This window comes from Helobdella robusta (assembly GCF_000326865.2).
Source record: "Helobdella robusta unplaced genomic scaffold HELROscaffold_1, whole genome shotgun sequence".
NCBI classification, from domain to species: Eukaryota; Metazoa; Annelida; class Clitellata; order Rhynchobdellida; family Glossiphoniidae; genus Helobdella; species Helobdella robusta.
The window spans coordinates 405,308-417,723 of NW_008703570.1; the positions used below are offsets into that span (position 1 = coordinate 405,308).

The 12,416-nt window shown below is 34.7% G+C and overlaps 2 protein-coding genes across 2 annotated transcripts in view; both read right to left on the reverse strand.

Annotated features, from left to right (window-relative positions):
• Positions 1 to 2,669: 2,669 nt before the first annotated feature.
• HELRODRAFT_184809 (hypothetical protein) lies at positions 2,670 to 6,069 on the reverse strand. Its single transcript, XM_009010440.1, has 4 exons — positions 5,719 to 6,069; positions 4,259 to 4,758; positions 3,783 to 3,851; positions 2,670 to 3,447 (listed from the first exon to the last, which is right to left on the reverse strand). The coding sequence occupies exons 1-4, from the start codon at positions 5,907 to 5,909 to the stop codon at positions 3,275 to 3,277; spliced, it is 933 nt and encodes a 310-aa protein (XP_009008688.1). The 5' UTR covers positions 5,910 to 6,069; the 3' UTR covers positions 2,670 to 3,274.
• A 2,025-nt stretch (positions 6,070 to 8,094) lies between these two features.
• The window catches only part of HELRODRAFT_63136 (hypothetical protein), a gene marked incomplete at both ends in the record, with an annotated part of 34,133 nt that continues 29,811 nt past the window's right edge, over positions 8,095 to 12,416 (reverse strand). Inside the window, 2 exons of the mRNA XM_009011717.1 lie at positions 8,095 to 8,181; positions 8,815 to 8,927. Of these exons, the coding sequence (XP_009009965.1) occupies positions 8,095 to 8,181; positions 8,815 to 8,927 (200 nt within the window). The remainder of the gene's footprint in view (positions 8,182 to 8,814; positions 8,928 to 12,416) is intronic.

Genomic DNA, 12,416 nt, shown 5'->3' on the forward strand with positions numbered 1-12,416 from the left:
CCGGTTCATTTCTATTCAAATGTCATTCATTTTATTATTGACATTATAATGAGGGTGATTTTATTACAATTATTAATTCACGAGCATCATGTAGCACAGTGTTTTGGTAAAATATTTCCTTAGTGGCTATGGTAAAATGTTTCCTTAATGGCGTATGTGCCACCAGCACTTGAAACGTACGTACGGTCCTGCCGTATTTACTCTCTAATAAATCCTTCCACATTCACCTTCTTCATTCAAATTAATTAACAGCTTTGGCCAAATTTTATGTGAAGTTCGTTCAATTTGTTAACCATCTTTTATACCCCTTGTTCAGAAAATAAATTCGTCTTAACTAAAAGCGACGGTGCAACATAAAATGGCTACAAATGATAAATATTATAACATAACACTAATCTACATGTGAATGAGTAATTTTTGCGCGAATCAATCAATCGGCGTATAAAAATTGGATGAATGAAACAAGAAGAGAAAATATATGAGAAGGATGAACGGGTAAATTTATTTTTCCGACACGCCAATAGCGCTTACGCTATGACTGATTGTAAAATTGTAGGACTGCGCATCATGCATTAAACATTAACCTCTGCACTATAAACAGGTTGAGTGTGCGGGTAACTTGGGGTAAATCGTGACCACGACGCTTCGCTTGCTCAGGGGAACCAATAGAGACACTAAGAGCTCAAGCCAACGATTGTATTGGTTTTTACATTTTTGAGAACCGTGGCCAAATTTGTCAAACTATACGAATGCGATCCCTCTCGGCATTTGACGCCAATTTGGTGATGCGGTCATTTTGCCGAATTATTTAATATTTATTTATACATCACATTAATTAACATTATATTACATTAGGAGGTTTAAGAAAGGTATGTTACACTCTTCCCAGGTTCAGAGAAATCAAGGACAAGCCACAAAAATCGTATGAGAGTACATGTTAAACGACGCTTCCACTAGGCCATCAAGCCTCCTTATATTATACATACTTTTGATAATTAAATCTTATATATTAATCCCTTAATTTTACATTGATTAATTAATTTTATGTTATGCTAATTCTACGTTAATTATTTCCATATTACGCCAATTAAATCCGCTTTATGGTGATTTATTCTACACTAATTATTTCTATGTCATATTAATTCTATATTGTAGTAATATTATTCAATACAATCTCTAATTTATATGTTGTCAACCGCTTGCTATAACAGCCGATCAGTATTATAATACAAGCAGCAGATAATTTAATTAAGTCTGGTCATCATAGGTACTGAGAATATTAATTTATATAGAGAGATTTAGTAATTATTCATCACCGATTATCGATAATGAATCATTTGCCAAATCAAGAATTACTGATGTACCGATAAATTACTGATTTATTACAGATAATTTACCGATGAATAAATTATTTTAGAAAATCATCATCCTAATAACAAATAAACAATGATGGCCCAAAATGATGCATGTGTGGATAAATCAACGTGTGTACTTTAGTGATATAAAATATATATATATATATACAATTATTTATAAAAAATCACTGCGTTTTCGGCATTATCCAACTTGTAGTAGAGTTTCTCAATTTTTCTAACGAGACTTTTATCAACTTGATGAATTTTATTAAGGTTAAATAAAAAACTTTAAATATTTGGCATTTTTGACAAAACATGATTAATAACGTTATTACTACAGAAAAGCTTTTTTTGGCATCAAGTGCCATCATCTATAAAGTTATATAGTATTGTTCCGTCTTTGTGTCTTTGTTTTCACAGCGAAATCAAAGCATAGATTCGATATCTCTTTACAATCCTCTATGGCTTACAATTCCAAGATTACAAATATAGCAAGATAATAAAGGTAACAACAAGTAAGAATTTGACCACTGCAGCGGTCGAGACTATCTGATATGTCGTTGTTTTAAAATATCACAGCAGTGCAGGCATCGTCCAATTTGAAATTGCAAAATGAACAAAGCCCGCAATGTTGTAACATTTTTAAATAGCTGTATATATATATATATATAAAGAGAGAGAGTGAGGGAATTTAATATTTTATAAAAGCATAAAAAAATGATTTGAAGCGATGATAATTTTGTTACGCCAAACTCATCCTTCTGATATTCTCATCTTAGTTGCTTTGAAATTGATGTAACTACACTATTTACTTTGAATTTATGAGCAATTAACACCCCATCAGCTGGAACTGATAGATGAACTACTAATAAAGCTCTGCGTTCACGATTTTACATTTTCATCTCACAACGTATTTATGGACTTTATCTGTATTTAGTTACATACGGTGGCTCATTGAACTTGTGCTCATATGCGTTTAAAGTTTAAACGTTTGACCATCAAAATTGAAAATTGGCAAAAAAATGATATTTTAAAATCATTTACCGGTACTGTCCAGGTTATGACATTAAACTGACCCTCACTGCCTTGTGAGTGATGTTGGATCATCAAAGGCTAGACCCACCGCTTATAACTGTGGTTGCGTAAGGAAGGTCGTCCTGCGTAAAAATTAGCCAAATAAATTACTTATGATGACAGAAGTGACAATGGCCCTCAGAATGGCGTCGAGGGGTATTTCGGTTTCATCATAGGTAGACAAACGGCAACCTCCGATCTCGGGGAAAATGTCGTCTAAACGTGTGTTGTTGTTGTTGTATTTACCGGTACCGACTTTTTATTTATCGCTACCGAAATTTTATTTACCGGTACCGATCAATATCGATCGACCGAGGACACGCAAACATAATTTTGATGATAAACCAGGGAATAAATACTGCAGAGTATCATTTATAGAAAAATTTTCAGAAGAAACAATAACATTTCACAAGAAATAAACAGGCTAATTTGTTCTTATTGAATTTGATTATCTTATGAAAACAGCATCAGCAATTATGAAATAAGTAATGCTGATGGCCGATAATGATACTAATAATTACAATAACTAATTGTAAAGGATAATGAAGTGGCGGTGATGAAGATGACGAGACCATCTTGACAGAAACATTGATGGGAAACGTTTGAGATTGTCAACGGATGAAATAAGTGAACGAAAAAAGCCATTTAAAATTAAACACCCAGCCCATATTTTAATAATTAATTAATCTAAATGTGCCGCCTGACAAAGTCAAGTCATGAAAACTTTTATTAAATCAGAATGAAACTTATCCGAGGATAACACGTCGTTGGGCTCATTAGAATGAACATAGTTACAATACAAATGAACAACATCAATAAAACCGTTTCTTAATAATAATAATTCATCAGCAGGCTTGCAGGTCCAGGGCATAATAAAGAACCATAGGTTTGGTGGAGTGCCAATATTTCTCTGATGTTTGAGCCAGGGAAAGGTTGCCAGGTAGCAAAAGGAGGCCTTCGGCCAGGCTGGTAGAGATGAAGATGTTGTACTTGTCACTCGGAGGGTTGCTAAGGATTCCTGTGCGGGAGTGGTGAATTTTTGTTATTGAAAGTTTTTGTGTTTTTGCTGGTGATTCGTGACGTTGGTGGTTCGCAATGATGGTTGTTCGTGACGATGGTGGTTGTGATGTTGGTGGTTCGTGAAGATGGTGGTTTGTGGTGCCGGCGATGTTTTGTAGATGGTAGTGTAGCTAATTAATTAAGTTAATTAGTATGCACACGAAAATGTAATGATAAGTGGGCGAATGCAAACAGATGCAAGTGTGGTGATAAAAAACCATTTCAAAGATGAACTGATAATGAGAGATCATGAAAGTAACTTGAAACGAAATTTGAAATGAAAGTTGAACTAACTGGCACCAGGATTGATCTGTTGCTTCTCCAATGCAATTCTCATCGCTAAATACTTTGATAGGTGTTCAACTGAATGTCGTGTGCAATTTGCAATAAGTCTTAAATTATTTCACTCAAAAATCATTTTATACTTTTTTAAAAAGTTCATTTTGTTGGATGGTCAAAAATTTTGAAATTCTTTCAACATGCTACTGTGGCAAATCATAAAAAAAAGAGGACAGACATGCATAATTTAGTTTTAAGAATCAAAAGATCAGCTTGTAAAGATGGAAAGAGTAATTTAAAGATCCCAAACCTGCATCTATGGGAAGGCAGGAGAAAAGTTGAGTAAAAAATTATCAAGAAAAATACTTGGTTTTTTGTGAAGTTTAATTTTGTCTACTTGAAAAATTTAATGTTAACAAAATGAAAAATGAATTTAAAATCAGCTTTTAATGTATCAGAACAATGGATGAAATAGTGAATAAAGAACTAACTTGAAGCATTTGAGGTTGTTTTGATGTACCTAACTTGAGTGGAATTTGAATCAGAATGAGATGGATGAGGCTTGAAGACCAGTTCAATCTCTGGTGGTGATTTGTTTGTGGGTCTTCCAGTCGATGGCCCCTCCGAAGACACGTCTCCACACATCGAGTTCTCACCGGCAGATTCATCCGAGTTGCCATGGTGTTTGCGGGGTGTGTCATTTGATTCGGAATCAGTCACTTTCTTCCTCTGGTTTCGACTGAGTGCCTGCTGTCTTAAACCTTCTTCAATGTTTTGAGTGAGGGCAGCAGGGTTCATTGTCTGCTTCAACTTAGCCAGGACACGTTCCTGGTGGGCATCATATTCATCTCGACAGGGGTAGATTTTGGATATGAGAGCATCGAAGTTTGGATCAGGCCTCAACGACCTCTTTGAAATCAACTTTTTACGACAAGTTGGACATTCTTTGTTACCACTTCTCAAGGCTGTAATGATGCATTCCTGACAGAACCTTTAAATCAAATTTTATAAAATATGTTTCATACAAAAATTTTGTCATTTATTATTTTAGAAATTAAATTGTTGGATAGATGTGTTAGCCCTCCACATTTGCATAGAATTATGACTTGGCAAATAAATTTCACTTCCCCTTCAAAATATCCAATCAAAAGCTACTATATCAGTGTTCACAAAAAATATTTATCAGCATTATAATGGTAAATATGATGAACATTATTTTATAAACAGAGTGTGTAAAAACCCAATAAAATTGATCTGCCTCCCAACTCTTTTTAAGCAACATGAAAGGGAAACTAATTTACAATACCACTTGTAAAAAGAGGTGGGAAAACTGAGATTAAATGCCAAACAGAACAAGTTCTGACATGAAATTTTCAGATTGAAAATGTCAATAAAAGAAAGCATCCACTCTGATTTCTCTCCTCTTTCTATTATCTACATAAAACCAACCATGCTTTTATACATCTGACAAGTATGAAGGAAATGTTCGTGAAAACATTGTTGCACTTATTAGTTCAGCTTTCATATTAACAACAATAAAATGCTTGCTACAGTGGAAAAATTGCATTTGGAATCTAATATATGCTGATGATATCATTTTAACAGCCACGTCTGACCCGAATGCAGCACAGATGTTTGAAAATTGGAACACCAGACTGGACGATCATGGATTCAAAGTCAACATCAGCAAAACCAAAGTGCACATGTGTCGGCTCAAAATTGTGTTTGGACATTACCCAAGCTTAGAGTCTATGTTTTTCCAATGCACATCATTTATTTAACATTGTCATATATCACATACATACTCAAGTAAGCAGTAGTTAAACATCTGCTGATTATTTCTGAACTTCAGTTCCTGTGTTTTTTGGTCTCACTTATTGTTATTATTATCCTAAATTATTATATTATTATTAATTATTAATATTTTTAAAAACGAAAACCATTGAATAACCTATGCAAGCACTCCTTAGTGGTCATCGTGTTCTTCAACATATCCAAACAAATTGGACACATGAGTTCGTTGTGCAAACTTCTCGGGGACACAGCAATCTCCGTATTATCAGTAACTGCTTCTTGCGGCGTCCGGTGCAACTCGTACGGCGTCAAACCCCACGTCTTACTTGGCGTCGGTGGTTGTTCCATTCTCAACAGCAAAATTAATGTTTAGCGCTAATCACAAAAATATAAAATAAAATAGACACAATCTACATATAATTTCGTATTACAATACGATCAAACTATGTAAAGAAATCCTAATAACACCAAATGATAAACACAAACAAAGAAGCACACGAACGTTCAACTACCAACGATTCAATATTTCATGTTGCGTTTATTTATTATATACGCACACGGCCATAGAACAATATATACAAACTTGAGACATGTGACAATAAATATATATAAGAAATTCCATATTATTGTTACATATACCATAACATAACATTATTAGTGGACTCAGCCCAATAAATAATTACATACATACATAAATGTATGGAATATATTCAATTTACTCTCGATATAAGCGTACATACAATAACATGTATATGAATTTCATTATTATCGTTATATCATGTGTTCTATATTGTTACAGTTTAAGGATCATTGACAAAATATAATTCGATCGCTGGTGTTTGAATTTTTTTGTGTAGAATAAGTTTTATATTATAATGTATTATTATATTCTTTTCGTTTTCATTCCATCTAATTAATGTCAAAATAATTTCAAAATTTAAATTTTACAAATATGTTATATTAATTCGTCGTAAGAAACGAATGAGAGGTGAAATGGTGTGTTGGTTAACGCGCCTGGTCCCGATGTTGCGGATGCCAAGCTCGACAGCAAAGAAATCCCCATTTATCACTTCCAATGCTTTTGATGCGTTTGATTCACGCCTATTCACATGTAACTGCTGTGTTGTTTGTGCCTTCCAAGCATATTTTAGATAGAAAATACTATAATTAAAACTATGATGATATTCATAATACATTTGGAAGTCAGAGTGGCTCACATTGTAGCAGTGCAGCGTTTTACGCTAGAAGGTAGAACACATGAAAACCAGGTTTGAACGCAAAAATAATTTTGTCCAAGGACTGGCAAATGCTTTTCAACGTTGACAAATGCGCAGTTATGCACTTAGGGAGGAAGAACGCTAGATATGAATATAAAATTGGTGAAAGAGAACTACGATCGACAGAGGAAGAAAAGGATCTAGGAATCATTGTTCATCAAAGCACAAAACCGTCAAGACAATGTACAGCTGCAGCGGCCAGAGCCAATACGATCTTGGGATTTATAAGAAGAACAATGGTCAGCAGAGAGAAGCATATTATACTGAAACTATATAAAACCCTGGTCAGACCTCATCTGGAGTACTGTGTTCAAGCATGGAGCCCATATATGCAGAAAGATAAGAAAGTTTTGGAAAAAGTACAGCGTAGAGCCACAAGAATGATTAGAGGAATCGGAAAAATGGAATACGATGAGAGATTGAAAAAATGCGACTTGACATTGAAAAAAAGAAGATGCAGAGGAGATCTAATCCAAACATATAAATTGATCACGAATAGGGAAACAACACCATACTCGAGATTTTTCAGGCTAGTAAACAGTGATAAACTACGAGGACACTGATTTAAGATATTCAAAAACTCGGATGGAAAAATAAAGAGCAGATTCTTCAGTAGTAGAGTGGTCAACGCCTGGAACGAGCTAAGCGATGATGCAGTCTCTGCGAATTCACTCAACAGCTTCAAAGCCAAACTCGGACAGATAGGATATTAGGAGATCTAATTAGTAGTGGTTCTTACACAGACCATAGTCTTCTGAACCACTTTAAACCCCGTTAATAATAATAATAATAATAATAATAAACACTTATCTATTACTATTGTACAACTCATAGCAAAATTTAAGTGCTAATTAACATATGCTATTCACATTTATAGTTCTGAATTAACATAAAAGGTTATAAGCGTAGACACGGCCGTCAGCGGTAAGAATAAAACAAGGGCCTGTGAGACCTGATATGTTGATTATGAGCACAGTTGTGTGAATGGATTGGCAGATTTAAATTATCGCTAATTCGTTCGAAAATGAAGCTAACTAATTTACATCCGTACCAATAATATGTCTAAGAATGATATGATAAAAAAGCAGATTGAGTGACAACACGGGCGCTGAAATATTTTTTAGTTCAATATCTTGTACATGTTCCAACATTGATATTACTTTCATCATTTCTCCTCCTAAATATTTTACTGCCTAAATAATGGACATAATGCTTGTTGTCGATATGACTTTAGATGATCTGGATTACGACATGAATTAATCCGGATCGTATGCTAACACAGGCAGCAACCATTTTTCAATGCTGGCGAATGGGGTACCTTTCCTGCGTGAGTAGTCTTCAACCTGTTTGCGATGTTAACAAAAAACTGATGGTAGTGTCAGCGAAGAGGGTAGTGTATGTGAAAATGGAAGTAATATGTCAAATCGGATGCAAAGTGAGATTTAGATAAACAAAAATATACAAATTATGATTTTAAAAAAGAATAATGAAAATATATGGGCTGAACCGAGCCGAGTTGAAAAGACCAATTATGCTTTTCTTTGCGTTACAAGCGGATTTGACTAGGTTTATGATGAAGATATTCAAGCTACAACTTGACTGGTTGAAACTGCGGCTAGCTGATGCAGCCAAAAAAGTAATTTAAAAATCCAAAAATAGGTTTTTTTATTTTTTTGACTTCATTGTAATCTCGAAATTTAGTTGGTGAAACTTCGTTTTTCAATTTTGTTCCGACAATATCGCTGCCAATAGCTTTCTTTTTTCTCAGCTTGGATTGGTTCGGCTTGAAATTTCAAGTCGACCTGCCTTGTCTTAGACCTCAAGCTGCGCCGAGGAGCGTTGCTAACAACCCTATTCATGACTATTAAAACGAGAACTTGTCGATAATTAAAACAATCAACCAATCATTCTGCCATTAATAAAGCAATAAATAAATCAATCATTTAACGAAAAAATCAACCAATCTATCGACAAACCTGCTCCTTCGTAATTTTGCCAGTACTGAAGTACGTAGACTTGGCATGTGCAAAGTACAAACCACTAACTGATGCAGCTGGTGTCATGGCCAGGGATTCTGTCAGGTGGATACCTGTGTTTGAGGTAAGTTGGTGTGTTTGATTGATATGAGAAGGTGTGTATGTTTGTCGTCATTTGATGATGCTTGTGGCCATTTTAATGGTAAGTGTTGTGTCTGGTGGTGTGTATCATAGACGTCTGAATAATTTACAACTGGACTAGCAACAAAATACAAAATTTTACTACACCAACCACCCCTAGACTATTGATGTCCAACTACATTAGCATACGTTTAAAGTAATGTGTTTCATGAATGAAGCTGTATTTTGGCGAGTACACTGCGTTGTCGAAATATTTGTTGATTATTAATAATTTTTTATGGTTAGTATGTGTATGTTCGCAGTGAAATGGTGTGTATGTGTGTTACCAGTTGGCATGTAAGTTTGATGAGAGTTGGTACGTTTGTCGTCAGTTATCAAGTCTTTATATTCGTTTGTAGATTTTGACATGTGAATGTTCATTTGATTTTGGAAATGAGTATGTATGGAATGTGATATATATATATATATATATATATATATATATATATATATATATATCATTTATATCATAGATCATTTATATATAGCACTCATTAAATATTCTCACGGACGCTCTCAAATTCAAATAAACTGTATGTGACAAATCAAAAACAGTTTAATTTAACTACTATGAAAATAGAATGTTTTCAATTCTATTTTGCACGATGTAAAAAACAGTTCAAATCTTCTTAATGATGAAGGCAAGTTACAGCAATATTTCGATAACCAGTATGTAATTTCGTCACCGGCACCACCAACAAAACACTATCGTTTGATCTGAGATGAGAAACTGTTGCAAATACTTTCCTGGTGAACTTATCAACTAAATATTCCGGTGCTAGACCATTAAATGCTTTGAAGACAATCACACCAATTTTAAAAATTATTCTTTTTTCGACCATCAACCAATGTAGTTCATTCGGGATTGGAGTTACATGGTCGAATTTTAACCTTTGCAGCCCTATTCTGAATCGATTGAAGAACATCAATTGATTTATCTAGAAATTTGTACAACAAGCACTTACAATAGTCCAAAAGAGAAATTATAAAAGCGTGCACCAATGTTTCCATAATTGATCTATCCAACCAAGGTCCGATCCGATATAAATTTCTAAGGAAAATATTGCACAAAATTAATATTGCTTTGATGCGATCTTTCATCGAAAGATCGCATCAGTCAAGCAAAACACCCCAATTAGTTGCTGTTTGACTGAATGGTATAATAACATTACCAGCTTCAGTAGAGTTAATACGAAGCTTCGACAATTGCTGCCAGATGCCAACCGGAAGTATCTGTGTTTTGCATCGATTAAGATTTAATGAGTTGCATGACATCCATGCCCACCCAAACTTTCTCTAAACATTTGGCAAATGCATCAACTCTGAATGACACTTGAATATCATCAACAAAGGCAAGGCAGAAGAATCTATGAAAACCAATGATCTTGATCACATCAGATGTATATATTATATGAACAGAAGTGGTCCCACGACTGAAACCTGTGGAACTCCATAGTTGATCTTTGAAGCATCAGACAGCACATTCTCAAAAGTAAATTGTAGTGTACGGTTTGTCAAATAAGACTCAAAACATGCACGTGCACCATCTACAATCCCGCAGCTCAAACGTAACCACTTCAATAGTGTACCGTGGTCAACATAGTCGAATGCAGACGCCACGTCAAGGAACGCCATCAAGGTAATATTCTGATTGTCCATCGTAGCAAACAAGCTTGATAAAACCTGCAGCATTTCTTTCACAGTTGAATGGAACCTTCAATAACCTAATTGTAGAACCAGCATCAGACCATTTTACGGTAAAAGAAATTTTTCTTCAACTCGTTCCATTATCTTGGAAACAAACGATGAGTTGGATATCGGCCTGTAATTCGAAATTTCATTGGTATCACAACTAGTTTTTTTTCAGAATCGGAAGAACCATGTCATGCTGTGGAAAATTTACCCATTTTCAAACGAAAATTCATAAAGCTGGTAAGAGAACAGATGAACAGATTTATGTATCTTTAAAAGATATGTGTAGGCATAATATCAAGAGCACCAGTTTTTGATGAAAAGAAAAGAATGATTTCTTTCAACTCAGCCTCAGAAATCACCGGAAACGCTAAAAACAAACAACTGCCATGTGTTCGGCTTTCTTCTAAAAAAGGACGGAAAGCGGTTTTTGTAGTTTGAATAATCTTTTCTATTTTATCTTAAAAATATTTTAAAAACTGTTGAGAAGTGAGCGTAACATCACCAACTGACAATTTGCTACTTTTACTTCTAAACAAAATCTTGTTGACAATTTGCCATCTATTCTTGAAAGTGCTTTTTGTCCTGATCAAGTTATTCCTATATTGTGTTTGTTTGTCAGAAAACATTCTTTCTTTATTCTTTAGCAAAGTCACCCAATTATTTCTATTTATAGCAATTGGGCATTTTCTAAAAGGCTTTTCCATCTTTCTGCAACAGCGTTTAGTTATCAAACAATCGTCGTCAATGCAAGGAGCAGCTCGTTCACCCCTGTCAAAATTCACACATTCGAGTACAAGCCTGTCAATGATATTCCTAAGTTCATCATTAAAATTCTTTATCCACATTATTACTACGGCAAGGTCAAAAATGGAAGAGTTTAGAACTGCTTTTATGAATTCGTCTTCATTTAGTTTTTTCCATATCTGACCAATCGTCTCTTGACCCTACGACCTGTTTGAGTAATCTACTTGTATATAGCTATGATCCGAAAATATTCCACTTGGAAAAATTATTGTGTCCACGACAGGAAAGTCAAGTTAACCAACTGAAACATCTCAAATATTTCATATAAACGAATGGTATTCGGATCATAAGTTCTCTCAACATGGACATTGAAGTCACCCCTCAATAGAACACTTGAGTTCATCCTTGTGATATGTTCAAGGACTAAAACTAGTTCATCAAAGAACGATGCAGCACCTGTACTGAACCCGGTCAGTATACAGCCACTAAAATGAACTGATATCCTTTAGCTATCAATCTGACTGAAACTGCCTTGAATGCGGTAAATAATGGTAGATCTATTTTTCCCACCAAAATCTGCCCGAAGTAGACAATCAATCCACCATGACCAATATTGTGCTACCTAACAAAGTCCACGAAACAAAACCTTTGCGGCATGGCCAGATTGACAGAAATATCATCAACCGTACCACGTCAAGGCTCAGCAAGCACCAGTACATCAAGTCCCTCACAAATTAGCCCATAAACATCATTAACCTTTGCTTTAAACGATCTTACCCAGCTTGACGTTTTTATTTGAAATTACATAATTGATACCACTCATTTTGAAATCGTTGCATGTACCTTAAATCAAACCCCGTAGATAATATCTGGCACCAACTTGACCGTTAATTAACCTGACCCATTCCTTGAAAAAAACTGAACTATCTCCCACCTCCCAAAATTCCCTTTCTCCCGTATAAAAAACCCTCTTTTGACATTTT